The sequence below is a fragment of the Eriocheir sinensis genome, chromosome 28, assembly GCF_024679095.1.
Source record: "Eriocheir sinensis breed Jianghai 21 chromosome 28, ASM2467909v1, whole genome shotgun sequence".
NCBI classification, from domain to species: Eukaryota; Metazoa; Arthropoda; class Malacostraca; order Decapoda; family Varunidae; genus Eriocheir; species Eriocheir sinensis.
Window position 1 is genome coordinate 6,029,951 of NC_066536.1, and position 24,475 is coordinate 6,054,425.

The 24,475-nt window shown below is 39.1% G+C and overlaps 1 protein-coding gene across 1 annotated transcript; it reads right to left on the minus strand.

Annotated features, from left to right (window-relative positions):
- Positions 1-552: 552 nt before the first annotated feature.
- On the minus strand, positions 553-24,033 carry LOC127004421 (E3 ubiquitin-protein ligase RNF185-like). Its single transcript, XM_050872090.1, has 5 exons — positions 23,581-24,033; positions 19,294-19,528; positions 19,031-19,162; positions 18,758-18,939; positions 553-9,341 (listed from the first exon to the last, which is right to left on the minus strand). The coding sequence occupies exons 2-5, from the start codon at positions 19,464-19,466 to the stop codon at positions 9,247-9,249; spliced, it is 582 nt and encodes a 193-aa protein (XP_050728047.1). The 5' UTR covers positions 19,467-19,528; positions 23,581-24,033; the 3' UTR covers positions 553-9,246.
- Positions 24,034-24,475: the final 442 nt, after the last annotated feature.

The window sequence follows — 24,475 nt, forward strand, 5'->3', positions numbered from 1 at the left end:
TAAGGTCTTTAAACACACATTTAAAACAATAGAAACACACCGTACACTGTAGGGAGACACGCGAAACTGAGACAGAACAAGGCAAACAGCTTCTCTCCCTGCGAGATGCGAAGCAGCGAGATGCTTCTAGAACTCAACAGCCAATCAGCGGCCGAGAAAACAATACCGACGCTCTGATTGGCTGAATCAGTACGTACGGCCACTCTACAGTGACGCGCAAGCTTTAAACTCATAAACAATGCTGCGGAATGCCGCGAAATGGCGAAAATATACGCGATATCAAAATTAATAGGTCTTACAGAGAAAAACGCGAAATACCGGGACAGCGAAAACTGAACCACAATCACGAGGGTGTACTGTATACAAAAATGGTCGGAAATAATTAACTTTCAGCTCATATAATGAACAAACTTCCTTATATTCATACCAAAAGTTTGGATCCCTCAGATATAACTTATTTTCAGATATTATGTCACCCCCTTCCCTCTAGTTAGTTTATCAAAGCAAGGGTTAACTGTATTATAATGAAGGAAAAAACATTAAAAATATGCAGAAACATCATTTTTTTTTATTATTGATATCAACATGTGGACACAAAACTTTTGACATCCTTATACACCTCCACCCCTCAGACATATACATTCTAAAAAGAAAACTATGTACTCAGTTGTTAAGTCTTCTCTTACATTTGTGTTTAAGATTACTATCTATGTCCTTGTCTGAGCCCTCACTTTAATGTCTTATATTAATGTAAATAAATATATCTTTTATATTTTTTTAATATTTTAAAATTATTGACTTTCTATAAGAAAAAAAAAATCTTTCCAGCTCATGATATGCTTACTATTACTCTGAAGATAGTGTTGTGCAGGTCCATTCAATGATGTCCTGTCAAGTTACTAGGAAGTTCAGAAGTCATGTCTGTGCAAGGAATGGGGACAATTGTGTGCCTTGAAAAGCAAAGGTTGCAATATAGTAATTCACACATAAATGGGTAGCTGGACGCAGTTTGGGAATAGGTTTATGAACATACACCATATGAAATTGAGCATATATTGCAAAACATGCATATATGTGTCATACTTGTTTTCTGTTAAGATACATACATTAGATAATTTGTCAAATATATACATTATCAAAACACTATTATAGATGCTTCACCCATGGTGCACAGATGTGTTTTCAGAATAAAAAGAGATTAAATAGCTCTAAATCAACTGGAATAATGCTGATCTGTTTCCTGACAGGAGTAGATGTGTACTGTTGTCATGTCTCCTAATCTATCTAGTATGTTTAGATATATATAGAAATACATATTTCCAGTTTTCACTTATAAAACTGATGCCTCTGTCACCAATACAGATATTCCATGGGCCAAGAGACGTGTCGAAACACAAGTGCATTGTATATTTGGCCACACTACTTCTCTAACTGGCAAGCATTGTGGAATTTTTTTTAGTTTTAAAACAAGAAAGCCAGCACAGAAGTAGAACTTTTAGTGGCTACTATACATGAATTTTAATGTTCTAATATTCTTTGCACTGAGTAGCTTCAAATTCATGAAAATGAAATTAATGATACTTTAAAGTGCAGGCATATCATATGTTACCATGATAAACTGAAGACAAAAAAGGCCCTTATTTCAAGATTATTCAGCAGAGCCATCCTCTAATCAATGTACAATACATAAGTGCTTCAGACATAATGACATAATATAAATAACAGGTTTACAGCTTGAAAGTAGTCGTAATGATACATATCCAGCTATTATCATTCACCAAATACATACATCACCTCCAATGCACACTGGCACCCACCATTATCCAAACAGCATTGTCAACTTGTAGTTAGTTTGTTTTTTTATTCCTAGGAGAAACCATTGCTGGTTGCTCAGTTTGGTAAGTAGGTGTCTGTAATCCATTTTCCTAAGATGTCTTTTGGTCTATATAGTAGACCTTTTTCATGGATAGCAGATGAAGGCAAGTGGTTAGGTAGCAGGTATATCTGCACTATCTGAGGACAAGCACGTGGCAGCACTCAGCAGGTGTATTGCACACTGTTTTGACAGGGGGCTTGACTCAGTCAACTGTTGAATGTTGATGGTGGGTGTGTTGATGTTGACTACTTCTGTCATACTCAACTGTGCTTTGTCAGTTTCTTAATTCTTAATTAATTACAGTCTGGTCTTCTAGATGTTTCTGTCCAGTGCTGGTAAAGGTTTTGTGATGCTGTGGCATTGAATCGTGCTGTCTTGTAAGTGAGTGGTAATTTTTTATCATCTCTACCACACCACCTTATTAAGAAGAATTACCACTCATCTATAGGATGGCAAAATTCCACACCACAGCATTGCAAAATATGCATTAGTGTTCAATAGGCAACACCTTAAGACCACCCCATAATTTTCCATAAAGAACCTGACAAAGGATGAGGATGAAAGAAGGATGAAAGAAGATGGATGGAGGATGAAAAAAGCAATCAACATCTACATCAACGCAGCCACCATCAACATTCAACAGCTGACCAATTTAAGCCTCCTGTCACAACTGTGTCATGCTACCAATGAAGATCTCTACTATGTAGACTAAAGGACATCTTAGGAACATGGATTACAGACACCTACTCGTCACACTGAGGGACCAGCAACGGTTTCTCGTATGATGAATCAAACAAACTGACAAAAATTTAAACAATACTCTCTGCTGCAGACTCCAATAAAACATGTACAGTATCTTATATATATATATATATATATATATATATATATATATATATATATATATATATATATATATATATATATATATATATATATATATATATATATATATATATATATATATATATATATATATATATTATCTTGGTATACAACTTACATAAAATATAAGTTTTTACATCATTAACCAACCACAAAAGTTTTTAACTTACAGGATTTGTAGACAAAGAAAATTATTTACACACACACACACACACACACACACACACACACACACACTATAATATTTGGGTAAAAAGAGAAAATTTGTAAAACAACCTAATTGTGAGCAATGGGAAGGACACTTTCAAGTCCCTCACCAGTAGTCACTAAACATAATCATTGTAAAATGTAAAAAGAATTACTTTCAGGGATGAATAATGTAAAAAAAAGTAATGAGTAAGACGGGGAACATGGAAATGGTATTAAGGTCACAGGAAAGCTCCTATCAGCAGCATCTCATGAGATACAACAGTATACAAAATGAATGAACCTTCTACTTTACATATACAGTGGAATGTCTCATGGGGTTGACTAAAGCGAGACATGACTATCCCCTACCAATGTACACGACAGTGTATTAATAGAATTAAAGTATATCTTAAGTTACATATTAACTTTCAAAAACTGTGAAAGCCTGCAGAGGAACAGTCCTGTTTTCTTACAATAAATATAAAAAGGCAAACCTCCATCTTTCATCCCACACTGGTCATTTTAATAGTTGAATTATGAAAATAAGTATATCCATATGTATCACATCACCCTTATTCTTTCACTACCGACTACAAATTACAGAAAACTTGCGTGGCCCCATCCTCGATGGTGTGTAGACATTATACACCACAGAACAACTAGCTGTAAGAAAACTACCCACACACTTCCTGCATAGGATATATAAAAACTCAAGACCCATAACAAAATGCTTTGAGGTGCCATTTAGACAATTTAAAGCTGAATATATATATATATATATATATATATATATATATATATATATATATATATATATATATATATATATATATATATATATATATATATATATATATATATATATATATATATATATATATTCTTAGCCATTATTAGTTCACTGTAGGAAAAAGCCATTTTCCAATGTCCTTCATGTATGTATTTTCCACTGTATTTCATAAAAGGCAACTATAGTTAGTTTAATTCCATCTGCCCATTCATGAGCATAGATGTGGCACATGTGCATTGCTAGCTCGTGACTGGATGAAAATCAATGTGATCTATTGCGTTGGCTATCTGTGGCAAATATTTAAATGTTAATTTGTACAAAGAACCCTCACACCTTCATATATAAGTCCCAAACATGCCAATTTGCATCAATAATATAACATACAACTTACAAGCATACACACAAAAAAACTTGTATCAAACAGTATGGTCAGATAATATGCAAACAAACAATGAGTGTTAAAATATCTATGCTCTATTTCATTTCAGGTACATAAGACATATAACTCTGTAAGTGTAACTAAAAGGCAGCTGTATGTAAATCACATGGGTTATTAATATTCAAAATAGCAAGAAATATTGTTGAATGTGATGATCAGCTATTTTGAATATCATCCATGTGATTTACGTGCAATGAATGATTATACTACCTTTTATTTGCACTTACATTTTTATGTACCTGAAATAAGATAGTGCATAGATATTTAAGTACTGAGATAGTGCATAGATATGTAAGTTGTATGCATCCAACCGCTCAGGAAAAGTGAAAATGGATGTTAAACAAAATGATGATGATGATGCATAGATATTTCTAAAGCCTATTGTTTGTTCTTGTATGACGTGACTGTACTGCTTGATACGTCTGTTAAGTGCTTGTATGGTATATTATCAATGCAAATATGCATGCTTGGTATTTATATAAGAAAGTGAGGGTTCTTTGTATAAATAAACATTTAAATAAAATACTGAAGAAATAGCTTTAACCCTTTCCATCCGTGACGCAGACGTCGGCGTCACAGTATGGAAAGGGTCAAGAGGAAATGGAAGAGGATTAATCTTCTTCTAAACCTCTCAATCCTCCTCTAAATTCCTCTTAATCCTCCTCCATTTTCTCTTAAGAGGTTTAGAAGAGGATTAAGAGGTTTAGAAGAGGACTAACCCTTTCCATACGGTGACGCCGTCGGACGCCGACGTTGGCGTTGCCGGAGTGAAGGGGTTAATATTTACCACAAGTAGCTAACAATATAGAACACTGATTTTCATCCAATCACGAGCTTGCAATGTGCATGTGCCACACCTATCAAAAGTTGAGACTATTGTTGCTTAAGGTTGTGTCACACTGGGCCCTTTTCCTCCAACCGCGTTGGCAGTAGGGTCAACCAGCAACTCCAACTTTTCTGGGTGTGCGTAACACATGACGAAGGTCAGTTGCCCGTATCCACAACATAAACAAAGCAGTCACCCTGTATCAACATGGCACCGTCTGCTAAAGTAAGGGCTGTTGCAGCTTAAGATGTCATTACCCAAGTTATGGACTTGTTGCTGCAGTTAAATGGAAGGAAGGCGGCTGAGAGTACTTCTACAATTTTCATAGAATGGAGAAAAAAGTTTTTGAACTGTGGTCCCACAGCACAGGGTGTCTCTTATCTTGTCAATAAAAGAGTAAACAAAGGAGCTCTGCCAGTCCACTTTACAAGTCTCTTAGTAGGCCACTTTCTACTGCTCCTCACTCCTCAGCCACTGCCATTGTTGTTAGTTTACATACAGCCGCGCAGTTGCTCATATCCCCAACTATTTTCCATCCGTACGGACAACTGACAACTCATTCCCGGTTGGGCAACCGTGGTTGCCCATAGCCCCAACGATTGGAGGAAAATTGCCAGTGTGACACTGCCTTTAGAGTAATTATCAAAATGGCAATGGTGGGCACAGCTAACTGAAAGATTTGCTTTCATAACTGGTCATCCATTAACAAAAAAATTAATTTGGCTAACAATAAACCACTGATAAAACAATTGTGAATCTAATGATAATATTTCACTTTTATTATGTGAATTTAGCTTTGGTTTGTTTATTTTGGACTGCAGTCTAAAACACAAAACAGACCTAAAGCTGAAGTTCTAAATCCTGGGCCAAATATTTGACATGCATATTCAAAGTGTTCATCCTTCTTTTCAGGTTGGTCAATAAATGGGTACCTGAAAAAACCTGAGGAAGGTAAACCATGGTAACCCAGATATCACACTGGCCCTGTTTCTCGGGGTAACTGGTTATTCCGACCACAGGCTCAAAGGACAATGTGACTGAAATAAGTACTGAGGCCATGTGTAGCTATAGCATATGCCCATAACTTCACCTTAATTTGTCTGTTAACAGGTTCCAAAGTTAGCAGAAATGCTGATGTTCTGGAAAAGTTAGCATTGCTAATTAGCAGTTAGTAGAACTGGGCCCACCACATGTCCTGAAAATGTGAGTAACAAGGGAAAATATATATATATATATATATATATATATATATATATATATATATATATATATATATATATATATATATCTATATATAGATATATATATTTATATCATGCATTTGTGTGTTCTTATATTATTTAACTACTTGTATACAAAATGAGCTTGTACATGTTGTTCGGTCTCCATTTCTGCTTCACATTCCATTCATACTAGGCAAAGGGCAGGAGTGTTGTCCTACTTTTGCCTGATGGTGTCCTAACTCAACTTACATCTTAGGCTACCATGTGTGAGGCAAATAGGAGCATTAATATGAAAGGAAATATATCCAAATTGTGTTGGACTGGCACAGGATCTGAACTCTGATATCCTCAGTTATGAGCCAAAGGTGTTAATCTCTACACCACTGGGTTGTGTGTGTGTGTGCGTGTGTGTGTGTGTGTGTGTGTGTGTGTGTGTGTCATGTACTGGATAGATATAAATTTGTTTCTGCTGAATAGACTGGAAGCAGTCAGTTCGTCTCTTTGCCGCTAGAGGCCCCTCGTGTGCATCCCCATGGCAACAGTGACGCTTTACCCAAGTAACCTTTCATAATGTGGTAATGTACTAATGTACAATTGTATGATACCTCCAACAAAAAGTTTTTCTACATACAAACTTTTTTAGTATTTAGTCATATTTGTGATCTCGTTGACACCCCAGAGAACTGTCTAGGAGTATCTCCTAGAAACTTCTCTGGGTGGCTGAGTGTGGTGTTGCGTGTATAGCCAATAGTCTATTCAATGCTGGATCAAAATGTTTAAATGGACACTGATGACTTGATAGCACTTTGCAAGCAAGTTACTAAACAGATGAAGGCAAAGGCATGGCTGCAGAAAAACCTTTGTCAAAACTGTTTATAATGCATTACATGGACTTCTTTAAGAACAACTTGTTAGACTTTGGCAAACAGAGGAATATAAGTTTTTCAGTCAGGTTGGCTTATGCTCCTTTTTTCTGAACATTGGTGTACTAAGTAAGAACAATTACTCAAATTTAAAAGGCTTTCACTAATTCTACTTGTACCACTGTCAAATTTAGGAAGAACACCTCATGACCCTGTCAGAATAACTTAGATTTGAAATTATAAAAATTACAGATCCTAGGTCATCTCTTAATGGCTTTGTGAGGAATACAGAGCTTGTGCTATATGATATAGATGCAGGACAGCATTGACAAAAAGGTATAAGAACGGTAGAAGAACAAAATGACTACACAGTGACATATACCACCTACCAGATGCCTTCTACTAACTCAAAATATTTTTCATAATGTCAAGCTATTTGAGTAGCCAAGCAACACCTTTTTTTTCCAGTTTGACAGAGCAGCAAGTAACAAGCAGTTCAGCATCACACCACCTGGGTCATACACCATTCACCATTTGCCTTGTACTGTTACACTTTCTTGGTTAGGTTTACCACGATGTCATTGATCATTTGGTAAAGAATACTATCGTATCTGTCCTAATTTGTTTCTTATCCTCCTGGACAGTCAACCAAAATTTATACAGACCTTAAGAGCACATAATGTGATTGACATCAGTGGCTAAAGCCAACAGTTGTTTGTCCAGTTTCTCTATAAGTTAGTACTCATAGTGTGAGCACAGATAATTAACATCTCTGTTTTAGTCATGGTAGTTCATGATTTCCTGTTGCAGCATTATATTTATTATTAACAGTTATGATAAACTATTTATTTTAGGTGATATCCACTTGGCAAGGGTAGTGGAATGACTACAGATACACAGCAGAGAAAAAAAGTTTCTTGCATCACTAGTGAAAAATACAAATTAATCCAGCATACAAAATATATTTACTTTCAGCAATCAGCAGATAGGAGGCTCATTTTAACCATGTTGATTAGTGTTGATAAAAGAAGCTTCATTATAACACCAATTATCAGACAAGATAATTTTATATTACCATTAGTTGCATACAAAATATATTTACTTTCAGCAATCAGCAGATAGGAGGCTCATTTTAACCATGTTGATTAGTGTTGATAAAAGAAGCTTCATTATAACACCATTATCAGACAAGATAATTTTATATCACCATTAGTTGAAGTGAGAAATCAATTTCCATGGAACTTCATTTGAAATAGATTTGTTTTGAATTAGTTAAATAATAAATGCCTCTGTGTATTTAGCTTGACAATCATGCAAAGTCAGCACTTGTCATTTGTGTATATACATGTGCAGGATTTGTTTATCTTAAAGTTTGTCACCCAGTGGCTTTACATTCTTTATCTAACGTACTTTTGGATTGTGATACAATGAAGTAATTTATTTGTGGTAATAGTAAATTCTCGTAGCTGGAAAGATCATTCCTGACCACACATAACCATTTTTCCCTTATTCAATATGCAGAACAGAATACCTAATGAAAAAAGTTAAATACAAAAGAATGGGGAAGAAAAACTTTTCAGCCAAGGAGTAAAATGAAGGAAAACTAACTAAAGGCTGGTTCCCCTATGATCACATAAGAAACTTTACAACCTGACATCCCATAGAGCATTACAGACCTCCCACAATGTACAAATATTATAGACCTTTAAGTTTAAACAAAAGCTGCTGTTTTGGAAAATGGTAAAATTAAAGGACTACAGCAGACAGCACACGGGTGGTTTGTTAGCAAACATATGAGTTCCCGGTCCAATGAACAGGATTTTCAATTAATACCCACTGGAGGCACCAACATGCAAACCCCAACCTACTGAAAGTATCAACAAGAAAACCTTCCATTTTCTCTGGGTATCTTACACAAAAAATCCTGTTTATTAAAATCTGCATAGTTATATATCTCTGATGCACAAGAAAAACCATCAGCATCATAATGATTTCATCAAAGGGGAGGAAATTTCTGTTAAAGCAAATAAAATCCCAGGAACCACATTTCCATTTGGCTCATGTACACTGAAGACACAAAAAGCAATCAAAAGAATAACAATCATCTTGTTCTGCTCATCTAACTTCTGTACCAACATTCACACCCAGTTTCACCTCACACAAGGATGAGCCAGAAGAGAAACAAAAGGGCCATTGCCATCAACACTTGGGACAGGAACCTCTCCTCTTGGTATTGTTGTGTCCCAGGAGCTGAAAGAAAAGCCTACATTAAAACATGTTTACTGATCCTAATCTCATTTGTTAAATTAAGGTGGCTTAGATCATAAAACTAAAAATCATATTATAATAAGTTAAATAATAACAGGGAAATCTAGAAGAATAATGTGTCTAACTTTAAATTGAAGTACCTTCATTTAAATTAAAAAAAAAAAAAAAAATTTCTTAACCTGATGAGCCCCGCCAAGTTGTATGATGCGGTAACACCCAGACCCGCCAAATTTTTCGAATATTTTATTTTCTCGGAAACCTATTGGAAACCCAAAGTTATAACACCTGAAGTATATAAAATCACTCACTATAGCCATTTAGTACTCAATAGAGGGGGTTATGCTTCGCGCGTCATCCAGCTGGTGGCGGGGAGGGAGGTACGGCGTTGACTGCCATCCATCAGCATCACACATCAGGCAGTGGTTTAAGTGTATAATACATGACTGCTGTGACGGCTGAGAGCCGTCAGCAGGGCTGAGCATTACACATATACGTGACGGCTCAGAGCCGTCAGCGGGGCTGGACGGGTTAATACATTTGCTTCAGTAACACGTTTTTTGTTCATTACATTACAAAAAAATGTGTTATTTATACAATGTGTACTAAGAAGCACAACAATTATAATTTAAATGAAGGTACTTTCAAGGTAGATACAGTAATGAGGTCACTGGTTAAAAGATCTCTTCCCACTCCTTGAATCCCCCTGTCTGTCCGTCACAGCATGGGAGAGGACAGGTGACCTGACTCCTTACGTGTCTTGTTGGATAGGGTTTACCCACCCCTTCTTACCCCATCCTCTCATGTTAACACGTAGGTTTTTGTTTAAAATAAGATCTGTACTGACTTTTCTCACTTTCTCTCCTGCTTCTAATTCCCACTAAAGATGGTGGTAGTGTCCACCAAAACTGTGCTAAATATAAACCTTTCATCTGCAAGTGTGGGTTTTATTCACATAAGAACATAAGAACGTAGGAGTCTGCAAGAGGCCAGTAGGCCTGTACAAGGCAGCTCCTTTGAACCTAAGCTCCCGTGTATCTAACCTCACCTAATATCACTGTCCATGAATTTATCTAATCTATTTTTGAATGTGACAATTGTATTGGCACTCACCACATGACTGCTAAGCCTATTCCACTCATCCACAACCCTGTTAGTAAACCAATTTTTGCCTATGTCCCTGTTGAATCTGAATTTGTCCAGTTTAAACCCATTACTTCGTGTCCTACCCAGTTCTCTTACCAACAAAACCTTATGAATATCTCCCTTATTAAAGCCCTTCATCCATTTATAAACCTCGATCAAGTCTCCACGCACCCTTCGCCTTTCTAGAGAATGCAAGTTTAACTGTTTGAGTCTTTCCTTGTATGGCAAGTTTCTCAACCCCTGAATCATCTTAGTCATCCTCCTCTGCACTGATTCTAACATTTTGATATCCATTCTATAGTAAGGTGACCAGAACTGAACCGCATAGTCAAGATGAGGTCTAACTAATGCTAAATATAGTTTGAGGAAGACTTCGGCGATTCTGTTGCTTACGCTCCTTGAAATAAATCCCAGTACCCTATTTGCTCAATTTCTAGCTTGAATGCATTGTGCCCTTGGACAGAGATCAGAGCTCACTAAGACCCCTAAATCTCTCTCGCACCCAGACCTGCTTATGAGAGTGTCATTTAAGCAATAGTTGTGAGAGGGGTTGTTCCTACCTACACTCAGAATACTGCACTTCCCTGCACTGAACTCCATCTGCCATTTATCCGCCCAGTCATACAATCTGTTTAGTTCATCCTGGAGAATACTAGTGTCCTGATCTGACTCAATTACTCTACCGATCTTGGTATCATCTGCAAACTTACTGACATCATTACTAATTCCTGTATCTAAGTCATTGATATAAATAATAAACAAAAGTGGACCTAATACCGAACCTTGTGGGACCCCACTCGTAACATATCCCCAGTCAGATCTTTTACCATTGATTTGCACTCTTTGCTTCCTATTGCTAAGCCACGCCTTGACCCAGTTCAAAACTTTACCCTCTACTCCGTGAGCCTGTAATTTAAGCAACAGTCGTTGGTGAGGAACTTTGTCAAACGCTTTACTAAAATCAAGATAGATTACATCATAATTTTCATCTCTGTCTACCGCCTCAAATACTTTATTGTAGAAGGACAAGAGATTGGTGAGGCATGACCTACCTTTTGTGAACCCATGTTGTGAGTCGTGAATTAAGCTGTGTTTCTCTAGATGCTCCCGAATGTTCCTGGCTATTATGGACTCCAGCATCTTGCCTATAACCGATATTAAGCTAATTGGGCGATAGTTTGAAGCAGCTGACCTGTCCCCCTTTTTGAAAATCGGCATCACATTAGCTACTTTCCATAGGCTGGGCACATAACCAGTATTTACCGACATCTTAAAGATGTCGGTTAGTGGGTCACTGAGTACATCACCTAATTCCTTTAATACCCTCGGAAATATCCCGTCAGGACCTGGCGACCTATTCTTCTTAAGCTTATCTATCTCATTCTGAACTATTTGTCTGGTAATGATTATATCCCTCAATTTATCGCCATCCCTGCCCTCGTACACCTGAACCCTTTCTGGAATAGTCGTTCGATCCTCTTGTGTGAATACTGAAAGGAAGTAGTCGTTCAACAATGTGCTCATATTTTCGTAATTTTCTACTAGCTCCCGTGATTGTTTTCAGCGGTCCAATTTTCTCCCGTGTTTTTGTTCTATACATCTGAAAGAAGCCTTTAGGATTACTTTTCGCCTCATTTGCTACTTTGATCTCACAATTCCTTTTTGCTATCCTGGTGTTCTTCTTCACTAATCTAGATAGTTCGACATACCGGCCCCTGAGATGTGTTTCACCATTCTTTATTTTCTGATAAATTCCCTTCTTTAACCCCATCTCGTGTTTTACTCCACGAGTCATCCACTTAGGGCCATTGTTTTCTTTTCTAAGTGTTCGCTGTGGTATATGCTGTCCTTGCCCCTCTACTATTACTCAAACTAAATTATTGTAAGACATTTCTACCTGGTTCTCCTGGCTCTCCAACCCACAGTTCTGAACCTCATGAATCCCTAAATTATCCCAGTTTACCCCTTCAAAATGTCTTCGAAGCCCCTCGTAATTTGCTCTTCTAAAATCTGGCACTAACACTGGGTTTGGTTCGCGGGTTACCGCCCAGTCTAAGCTAAAACGAACCGTTCTGTGGTCACTATTTCCTAACTCTCCGCCCACCTCCAGCTCATGTAGCAAGTTTCCATTATTAGTTAGGACTAAGTCTAATATGTTATCTCCTCTGGTAGGCTCAGTAACTACTTGCTTAAGGAAATTATCTTGTATAACTTCAAGAAAATCCTCGACCTTCCAGGTCACCCACTAGGTCTTCCCAGTCTATATTCCTATAATTAAAGCATTATCCCAGTCAATCTTTCCTTACAAACAGCCGAATTGTCAGCAGATGGACCATGCATGTTTGTAGTAGTGCCACAAAAATTCCTCTGAATGAAACAAAGTTATAAAAGCCTGTTTGCAGATTATTCAAAGATCACAAGGAAAAGTGAGACTAAGGAGGACTGAAAATGCTGCAAAAAGTTCTAAGAGAGGATTAGCAAATGGAGCCAGGTGTATAAAATTACATTCAATGCAAATGCAAATTACTGGAGATGGACAAAAGTTCTTAGAGGCCATCACTGAACTACTACTTGGAAAATGAACAAATCACAAACACAAGAGGAGGGGGACCTGAGAGCACTGGTGAAAGATACTTCATCACCTGAAAACACAAAAGATTGTCAGAGACCCATAGGCTGTTGACAAACATAAGGATGGCTTTTCAATGCATAGATGAAGATATGAAGAAAATACTATTGGCTTAGATTTGTCCTAGGATGATATACATGGCAGTAGTATGGTCCCCAAATAAAAAGAAATATATCATCAAAATTGAGAGAATACAAAGAGCAGCAACCAAGATCATTCCTAGCTTGATGGATTGAACTTACAAGGAAAGACTGGAAAGGTAGGGCTGCCATCCTTGGAAGAAAGAAGAGAGAGGTGACATGATTGCAGTGTCCCAAAAAAATGTAGGGAAGAGTCGATAGGCAGAATTCATAGAGTAGATCTGTTTGTGTGAGATAGGAGATTGACAAGAGGGCATTTAAAGAAATTTTGGGAAAAAAAAAGATGCTGAACCCTTCAAGTGCACAGTCGGTCATATGCACTGATACTGCTGTGCACTGTAGCAAATATTCAAGTATATCATTGTAAAGGAAATGGGAAATACTATACGACTAGCTTATTATCATAGTGGTGAGGGGGGCAGGGACTGCTCGCCATATGACGTGCACTAATCAAAATAACATTACAATGGAGTGTGGAATAGTATTGGAACATGAATTGTGAGCGCAAGGTTCAAGACATTGTAGCTCGCAGCGAGCATTTAGCATTAAAATGGTTAAAAGCTGTAAAGAACTAGTTTTCTACATTCATGCATTGAACTGTGGAAGCGCTTGGTCAATATGACCATCCAATACAAAAAAACTTGAATGAGTTAAACTTAAAAGACAAAATCAACCAACTGAGACTCAGAAACAGGACCCAAAGAGTGTAGCTCTTTTCTTGTATATCACAACTAGGTAAATACACATAAACACCTTTCTGACATTCTAAAGATCTGGAAGAAAACTAATCTGCTCTACTTAATTATGCCAGTTTGGGCAACCTTTGTAATCAACACTAACTACCATCTGGCTCAAATTTAAAACATGATCTGTAAAATACCTTGTAGGTCAGCCAAAGAAGAGATTCCAATAGAAGAAGAAGGCCACTATGAGCAAAATATATTGCAGGAGCTGCGGGAACTCTCTCTCCATTTCTGCAACAGCAATGGAATGAGTCAGTGGCATCCCCTCGAGGGGCAGGGTGGCAGCAGACACTCATGTTTCCCTTCACTGAATGATTTTTAACAAATTGGTTAAGATATTGACTCAATAACTGATGTACTTAAAAGATTGTTGGATTTAGTCTTTTTTTTATGATTTCATAACATCAATAGAAAATTTTGTTAACCAACCTGATCAATTATGTCTGATAAAGTACTTTCATTTGAACTGTTTGGAAGACAAACCAGAAAGAACTAGTTGAGTTTGGAGGTTCACACAACATAACTCCTGACTGACTCATTCCATTGCTTGGCTGCAGGTTACTGAGGCTAAGACTTAACCCGTACAGTACTAGCGATGCGTATACACGTCAGCGCCTATGGTTGCAGGAAATACTAGCAACGCTCATACACGTCGGGCTTGCTATACACTGTTACAGTCGATGTAGCAGGTTTATTTTTGCTACAGAGACTGCTGCAGACAATGGCAACACTGCACGAGTGCGTTTGTAGCATTGGCAACACTACCCAAGCTGGGGAGGAATCACAAGCCACCTGTGACATCAAGATCATGATTAAGACCAAGTCTAAACAATGTCGCGGCCGCCAATTCCTTTTGCCATATGGCGATACAGTGTGTTTGAGGTTTCCTCATCTGAAGAGGACGTGGGAGCACTCTCAGACTCTGGTTCAGACAAGGATTATGTGCCAGATGAGGAGGATATAGGCTATATTGAGCCACCTTTGTAACACGAGATTCTACTGTCCTGAAAATTCTGAAAATCCCACACTTATACCCCATGAAATGGTGCTCTCTGGAGTATTCTACACCTGTGTGCAACAAATATGGGCTTGAAGAGAATAAATGAATCATTGCACATGAATAGGTTGTTTTATTTTACCATCTTTAGAGCACATCATTTAACTTATGGAATACTTTTAGTAAAAGGAAAAAAAAAAAAAATCAATGATTTAATCAATTTGATTTAATCATTGCCAACCCTGGGCCTGACCAATGCCAGATACAACTAATGGATAACTTTTGTGTTCTGGTTACTAACACCATTAGAAATAAAGCCCAAAAGACTATTTGTATGATTTGCAGCAGTAATACACTGATTTCTGGGTAAACGATCGCAGCTCACATTGTTAGGAAGCGAGGGTTGTCTAGGAAGTGGGCTGGGATCTGAAAGCGAAGCTGAGCAGCCGTGGGTAATTGGGTGGTTGAGTTTTTCCACAATAAAGGCAATACTTCAGTGCCCAGAGGTTGCATTAGTAATTCACTCTTTAGTAATTTACCCTAAAGGCATGGCTGCTAGATAAAGCGAGATTAATATATGCCATTAAGTAAAATAACTTTATGGAATTAGCAGTTGCTACTGGATCTCGCTTCGAACCTTGCAAAGAATATTCTGGAATGTTCGGTTAAAATACTGGCTTCCGGTGAGACTAGGGCACGCAAGCTGCCCTGTAGTTCAGTCAGCTGTGAGATGCGGTCGTAGCAACACCTCAGTTTTACTCGGTCTGCTGTCAAACACGGAGCAAGCAACATGGCCATCAAAATATTAACTCTACATTACTAGTGGCTGGCTTACAATGCCAACACCTTCAGCCGACCTTAACTGAAACCCCTCCAAACATAAGTATACCTTAAATCTCATACCTTTGGGCCCATGGGGAGGAATATTTAAGGTGGTGCTTGGGAGGAAAGTCCTTGTATGTTGCAGGTGAGTCGGTGTATGTAAGATTTTGGCCTTACCAGTGTGTTGCTAAAGTATAAATTTGCAACAACTTGCAAACCTAAATCCCTTTCACAGCTGGAATGACCAAGAAGGCAAGAACTGTGCTATTTGATGTGTAATTACTTAGAGGGTTGCTTTTCTCTACACTTGATATGCTGTATTTGTCAATGCTGAACTGAATAGTGCAATTATTGAACCATTCATACTGGCTGTTTAGTTTCTTCTGTAAAACCACAGTATCACTGTCTGATCCAATTGGTTGTTCCTGCTGCTGATGATGGATGAAACAGCACACATCATCAAACATGAACACAACACACCAAAAAATTTACTGTGAGGAACCACATGCTAAACTTTTATCGAGTCCACTGGTGTGATGTGTTCATGCATGATGGTGCTCCTGAATGAGTAATAAAAGTAACAGTGTTGAAATGGTTCACACAATAACACCAATGTGCTAGAGTCAGGGGTGGCATGGAGTCTCGCGGTTTGAAGCCACTAAACTGTCAGTCGGCCATATTGTTCAAGCCGGAGATGAGTGGCCACATTGATGTACATCCATGAGCGGCCGGCCAGACCATGTGTCCGCGTGTGATATTTCATGAGGGTTCGTGTAGCAGACTGGCAGTACATGCTTGCCGCTTACAATTTTCTAACTTGTATTAGTAAAGAAGACCGCACATCTTGGTGATGAATTGTCCTCACCGCATTTCTTGGTGATCATGAATATATTACTGCGCTTCTTGGATAACATGTACAGTATTTTCTTACATGTTACAGTATATTTACAGTAATAAATTACGAAGCCGATTCACAGACTTTGTCAGGTATAAGAATGGGAGTAATTTTGTCCAGTGTAGAACAAGCAGCAGTCACTCCATGGATGCGGTACTCTAAGGGCAAGCGCCCTCCATGTTAGGCGTGCTACACCCTCGTATTCATACCTCACGGCTTGAACAATATGGCGGCTGATTTGACAGCTGAGACCACGAAAACTGGCTTCACTCACCAGTACAGCGCGCTCGGCGCTGTGGGCCTCTCCACCCTTAATACCTCCATGGCTAGAGTAGTTAGGGAATTCCCTTGAGAACTACTGGAAAATGTTAAAGGACATGGCTGCAGAAACTCAACCAGCTAACTCTAAAAGAAATGAGTGATGCTTTAGTGTACTATTTTGTAGCTTAGCACACTCCATGCCCTCCAGAAGTAGGGAAGTGATGTGACTCAAGGGAGCAAAGACAAAATATTATTGAAGATGTGTAATAAAAAATAAAGGTAGGTTTGTGTAAACTTAATATGTTTAATTTTAAATCCTACTGTGTCTAGCATTTGGTTGATGTAGAGATCATTCTTGTGGCCACTGTATAATGATTCACTACCTTTGAATAAAGATTCAGCAGACATGCTTTTGTGTTGACTGTTTCTGCACTGGCCACTACTGCAAGACTGCAACCTCAACCCTCATGTATTATGGGGCTGAATTGCAAACTTAGTAAGGCTATGTTACACACCTTGGCTTAGGGTTACTTTTCTTATACAGAGTGGCTAAAATAACAGCACAGGTATAGTATGCCTTATACAATAATGATCTCTTATTCTGGTGGTATTATGTGGCTGTTTACCAATTTGGTGATGGGTATCAAGTGCTGAAACGTGTTAGTTCTGACTGTGACTGGATCACAGTCCTTAACCCGGTAGCAGTGATGGGCCAAATTTGTGGCTTTACCGTGTAGCAGCGACGGGCCAAATTTGTGCCATGATATAAACACCCCAAAATAGATGATACATAATCTGATCACAAATGCTTTGATATGTATTATGGAATGGTTTGTGTGAGGGGTGATTTTTTCTCATTTTTCTCGCTTGGAGGGACCATTAAGAAACATGATCCCCGCTGCTACCAGGTTAACTGTTTCTTTGAAGCATTTACACGCACTGAACTATGTCAACTGATACATCAGCAACTTAGTTTGTACTATTATAAACAGAAAAATAAAAAAATCTCTCTTCCTCTAGTTCAGCTAACTATAGCCACATGCACTGAGATGCAGCATACCCACTACCATGCACTGATACCACAGTAAACAAATATATCCCCATACACAAGCTCCTTCAGGTAATACCTCAGGCTTAAAAAGTAAATATCATACTGGTAGCACTGGAAGTGAATATACTCCAACAGTAATGGTATAGCAGGTAAGAGAAAAAGAGTAAAACGGTACTCTTGCCCACATGCCTACTTCAATATCACTGGACATTCTGTATTAACAGACCACCTCTTCCCCTTATTACTGTGTAAGTCAAGAGGAAACCATATTTCATTGTATTATTTCCTTAAATGTGACTAATATTGTACAATACACTGTCAAAACAAACTGAGTTTCCCCTCTCCTCTCAAAAAGTTGTCACACTAAAAAATTCTGAAATAACATCACTCACAATGCCTTAACCCTTTCTACACAACAGCAGTATCAGGGCAGACTCTATCTCAGGCTTCTGTGCACACCTGATTCAATCTGCTAGTATGGGACTCACTTTAATAAAAATACAGCCCTCTCATCTGGGGATATTCCCCTGGGAACCTAGGGCATTACATAGTATACACCCTGAAATATTCTCCATGAAGCCCAGGATGTTCAAGGTATATCCTGGGTGTATGGTATTAAAGTGAGCCATTTTCTATGAACCATTACACAAGATTTGGTTCTGAGCATCTCTGCTTAATACAGTTACAGTAATAAACACATTTCTGAAGCCTACTCACCTGGAGGTACTGCAGCTCCACCACCCCAGTTGTTGAAAGTGGTAAATATTCCAAAAGGAAAGGCACCAATGCCAAAGTGAAACTGGAACCCCCCACCATCTCCAAACCCAAAGCCTGGCATAAAGCCATTCTGGGGTTCAGGCTCTGTGCGTTGGCCTGGAGGGCGGGGTGGCAGCTTATCTCTGAAGGGAAACAAATACAATAGTTACAAAAATGGTCCACAAATTTCTGTACTCAATAATATAAAATTCATCTTATGCTACTTATACTCACCTTGGATCCTGCTGGTTTCCAGAGCCTCGTCCATAGAGAGGAATCACCTTATCTCTGGAAATGGCTGCCTTGCACACAGGGCAGGTTTGATTGTTTGGCCTTGTCTCCAGCCACTGGTGAAGGCAGGGCCAGCTTGAGAGGAAAAATATGAAAACTGAAAGCTGTACAGTTTGTCAACCTTTTCAATTAAGGAAGAAAAAGGATACTAAAAATTTATGAACATAATATTGATGTATGAGCTTTGTAGTTAAGATGTATCTTACCAGAAAAGATGCCCACACATGGAGATGACAGCATCCTTGGCTGTATCCAAGCAGATATTACATTCAAAGTTGGAATTATCTGGAGCCTCCTCCTCCCCGCCCTCTGCACCACCTGAGGCATTGTTGCTGCTTTCACTGTGGCTGTTACTGCTACTTGGTCCAGCTGTTGCCATACTGTGGAATTTTCTTGCAACTGACTTGTAGAGCTGGACAAAGTGCCTTAGTCATCAAAAACCTGAAAATTGAGACAAATTCTACATTTGCAAGGCTTCCAGCACAGATTTCAAAGAATATTTTCAGAATCCACTTAAGATTTCAAACTTCGAAATCCATCATTACAATTTTTCATTGTTTGAGGGGAGGATCTGCCACTTTTATAAATAGCCTGATGGTCTTGATTTCAATATTATGTTATGAAGAATAATGGCTTGATCATCATATCTGAAAATAAAATGAATTGTATACTTTTTTATTGTTGTCTTTAATTTTTTTTTAAGTCCATCTACTCCGTCATTTCAGCATACCTGGGCACTTCCGCACCTCGGTCCGGACCTCCGCTCCTTCACACCTGCGGACTGCCAAACGAGGTGTGGAAGCCCGGAAAGTTTTCAAAGGTGCGGAAGTAACAGGTGCGGACAGGCAAAATTTTGGGTCCAGACTTTCGCACCTGAGATTTTCAAAGATAAAAAAATGAAGACGACAAACAGTCCGCGGCATTACTTTCGCACGTTTTGGCGGGCTATGTGTTACCAGCTGATCACTGTGTCAAGTTTCTTTTTCTTTTCAGAATCTTTTGACTTTTAGTGATTCACTGCGATTGTTTAGTGTTTAGTGTTTACAAATAAACATGGACAGATACGTGAAAAGAGGTGATAGCGACAGGAGCAGGAGTGTGTCTGGGGATAGTAGCATCAATAGCATGAGCTACAGAACCAGCACGCCTGCACAAGGAGGAGGAGAAGGAGGACTTGTAGATTTTTAATGATTTAATCATCATTTGAAGGTATATATATATATATATATATATATATATATATATATATATATATATATATATATATATATATATATATATATATATATATATATATATATATATATATATATGAAGCTCTGATGTATTATTGCCTTGTACAGGTAACTCTCGATTTACGTGAGTACAGTCGTCCCTCAAATAGTATGGTTTCCAATAGTATGGTTTCGGTTTTATACGGATTGTCATAGAATTTTTTTTAGGATTTTTAAATTTCCCGCTCGTCGCACCAAGTAGCCATGACATGAGTGGCAACACTATTCTACCCATGGAGGTAGAATATTCTCCCGCTGTCTCCTCAGATTTCTCTTCTCATTGAGCGTCATGTTTCTTGGATACTCTCCATTTAGTAGTATCTGAATAATAGGGTCCATGTCATCCTTGAATTTGGCCATTTTCCATGGTGCCACGGTGCCTTGCCGCCATCTTGCCTGGGACAAACGACTATATCAACACTGTGTTTATAAACATTGGGCTCCACGCATGCGCAGAACAGGATGGGATGTCTTATTATAGCCGGATGTCTCATGACACCACACCGGTACCAGCCCACCTCTATTGTTGAGTAGCATGGCAGCGTGGGTACTGTATTGTTGTTCAAGTGGCGCGCGGGAAGAACTGGGCTCAACTGTGTGGCCGCGGTGCCGTGTGAGTCCAGTTGCGTGAGACATCTGGTGGCCACTCCATAAAATATCACGTGTAAGTGAAAAAAAGAGTGTTATTTAAACATTTATTTGGATTTTGAGCCCCGCGTTATTTAAAAAACGCATAAACCAAACTCGCGGAATTCGAGTTACCTGTACTATTTTGTTTTATTTTTGAGGTGCAGACTAGTTTTTTCAGGCGCGCTTTAATAGTTTTGGGTATAGTAGCGTTCTGACCATGCTTGCAAGGAAATGACACTTGTCACAGCCTAGCATAGTCAAGCTACGTTGGCAGTTGGCAGTCGTTGCGGTCGGACGTGTTCCTGAGTGCTCTCTTCCCGCGTTGCTGTCTACCGAGTACTGGGCAGTATAACCCGGTTTCTTTTTCGTATTTTTGTTAGTTAGTCTTTGTCTTTTTGGTTTAGTTGTAGTTGTCTGATTTCACAGTAGAGTTATATGGATGCTTTCCCACAAATTTTATTCAATGAGATTCATTCCAGAATGAAAAAAATTACAAAATTTACAAAAATTATTTTTCGAGTTTCACTGCAACTTTGGCTCTCTGTAGGCAGTAAATTTCCGGGTCAAAGATTATAAACTATATTTTACAGACTCCATCGTGATAAAATGAGCAACTTTTCTTCAATATTTTTTTCTGTAGGTCGCACCAGTAAAAAGTTGGAATTTTGGGGGAATCATGGAATTCAAGCCAAATGCGACATCCTAGAAAGAAATGGATTTCACAGCAGGGTGGGCCAGAAAATTATCTATAAAACATCTTATATGACGTTTTCTCAGTTTCAAAGTTCATTTTCCGCTGACTTTTGCGTTCGAGGGGGATCTCCCGAGAAAACTTTTGCGTTCAAAGGGGGTTAAACTACTCCAACCTATCTTTACATAACCTAACCTCAACCCCCCCCCCTCTAACTGGGGGGCTTTGCCCCCCCTTCTAATGGAGGGGCTTCATCACCCTCAACCCCCCCCCCCCCCTCTGCTAAGGAGGGCTTCTCTGTATCTGCCCGTCTTATCAGTCACATACTAGACACTCAACAGCCTACAGAACGTAATATTTTCCCTAACTTGGGGAAATTTCCCTGTGTTGATTGCAACTTAGCGCAAGAGGTGGCAACTATTTGTAAAATCACAACCTCAATTTAGCCTATCCTTCCAGGTATTATTGCAACTGATTATTAAACAATTACGTATGGTACAATGCTGACAGTTAACTCGTCCACTTCAGCTAAGTTGATGTTATGGGTAGCTTAGAGACAGCTAAAATGGAATGAATATGAGGGTAGAAAAACAGCCTGGACTGTACATTGGCATGCTCTACTCATTCACATGCCACTGCTAGTCTTTACTTTTTGTTTAACAAAATTCAATAATCATTGTTACTGGGTACTTTGGGATACAAAATAAAACGATTTGTTACAGCTGTCGTCCAGTCCTAATGTTCTTGCTGTCAACTGACCCAAGAGTGACCTATCGATTGCCACATATCACTATGGCCTCCATTTTACTCAAACTAGTCATGCGCATTGGACAATACTGGTCGCACCACACCGACCTGGTGACACTCATTTGGACTTGTTTGGTTAATGACCATACTTTAGCACACAGGTTAATAACCGCTACTTTTGTCAAACTACATGTATACATGTACCAATAAAGAGGTTAAATATTTAGTTAACACTTAATGAGAGGGTTAGCCTTAAATTTTGAGGAGACTAAAGAAGACTGAGTGTCTGCAAATCTTTCCATGATGGCAGTGAGAATAATACTGAGGTGGTGGGCATGTCCCTACATGGCAGTCGCATTACATACACATTGTAAGTGTCCTTTAAAATTATAAAATACAAATACCTACGCCATTGTTTCCTTTATATATAGAGAAAATGTCATAGAACTCTTAAAGACCTTTTTATTACTGAAATTGTAATGATCCATACACGTTGTGGATATTACTAACATAGGAACTACGTTCTGTGGTGTAATGCTAGGCTGGTAAAAAGTTTAGTCTCACAAGGAAGCCATCGTGACAGGATAACAATAGACTTTGAGAAAATTTTGAAGACTCGCTACACTCTCGGGGGTCTTACAGCCATACTAGACAGTCCTCTAAAGATTTTGCATTTATGGCAAGGCCTCCGAGTTTCCTACATATGTGCATTTCATTAATGTGACACTATGCTGGCCATCCAATGACACACCCTTCCCCACCAAAACCCCAATTCCCCACAGGACCCCAGGCTTGATTTTTGGGGGTATGGGGGAGTTGGAGTGGCGGAGGGGGAGGTGGACCTCTTGCAAAGAATAACGGAAAGAACTACCATATATTAGTAGTGAATGTGTGCTTTCTTAAGCTCCAAAAACTCGTGTTGCCCCAGGTCTCCCGGGTTGTGGGGGATGGCCGAGGAAGTAAGAAGAAAATGAATTAAGTTGTTCAACATATTTACCAGCCGAGCTTCTCAGTAAATAAGTGCACAGGAGCAAGGTGTTCGCTGCCCTGCAAACTGCCCCACCTGAATAAAAACACGGAGTAATGTCTCACCTTGACCCAGGCACTCAAGACATGAAACAACCTTTTGCCACAAGGAAAATCATGCTTACCACTTGCTGTGTTGGATGTACGTCAGTTATTTCATCCGCGTGCGTGGATGAAGCGGCAGGCAGGAGGCAGGAGTGTATATTACAGGCTGCCTGGTGGTAATGGCTGGCCCCGCCACGGCCCCGCACACACACCGCCGCCCCAGGCCCTCCCCGGCACTGCTACGCACTAATCCTCCGGTGTGGTAAAGCACATGAATTACTAAGTCTCCCAGCGGCATCCAAACCACCTAAATCATGTGCGTTTCCGAGATTTTCGACGTATTACTGGAGAGAAAAATTCAATAACAAACACAAGTCCTTCTGCTCCGCGTTCCGGGTTGTGTAGCGGCGCCAGGCGAGAATGTATAACGCTGTGCACTAAGCCAGGACACTATTCATAATCTGTACAGTTTTCCTCGGCGTTTTATAAAAGCACAATGCGTTCCTGAAGCCACGTCAATCTCTATAATGTCAGAAGTCAGGAAAACTATTACTGGGTCATGACGTGTCGTTGTGACGTCACGCTACGTCATCGCTGCCCTGCACGTGACGGGGACGAGTATTCTCAGGCGCTTCGCACATCATCTATTTCCAAAAGTCAAAAAGGAGATCAATCGAGTTCAATTTGGCGTTCTTTTAGGTTCATGGTACAGAAGAAGGGTCAAACTATTACCAGGGTCATTAAATTACCCCTGGAAATACCCAAAACCCGTATAAAAACCGTGTCAAATGTGCCTTGGCGCCGAAATCTTCAATAATGGACCCTAAACACCTCTCACCTGGGTACTGTGACAAGTGGCAGAAAACATGCGGCTTAGAAATGACACCTTCCTCATAACTACTGTTACGTTAATAATTGCTATTGGGTGATTATATTGGTGGTGCTCGATCGCGTAAGTGAATTATCCGAAGCTTC

Bases quoted from the DNA above. Each gene is read 5' to 3' on its own strand.
- LOC127004421 (XM_050872090.1), bottom strand. From the start codon at position 19,466: ATGGCAACAGCTGGACCAAGTAGCAGTAACAGCCACAGTGAAAGCAGC. The intron at 19,163-19,293 runs GTAAGATACATC...TTTCCTCTCAAG, and splicing joins ATGTGTGGGCATCTTTTCTG to CTGGCCCTGCCTTCACCAGT. The intron at 9,342-18,757 runs GTGAGTAGGCTT...CTTTTCTTTCAG, and splicing joins TGGAGCTGCAGTACCTCCAG to CTCCTGGGACACAACAATAC.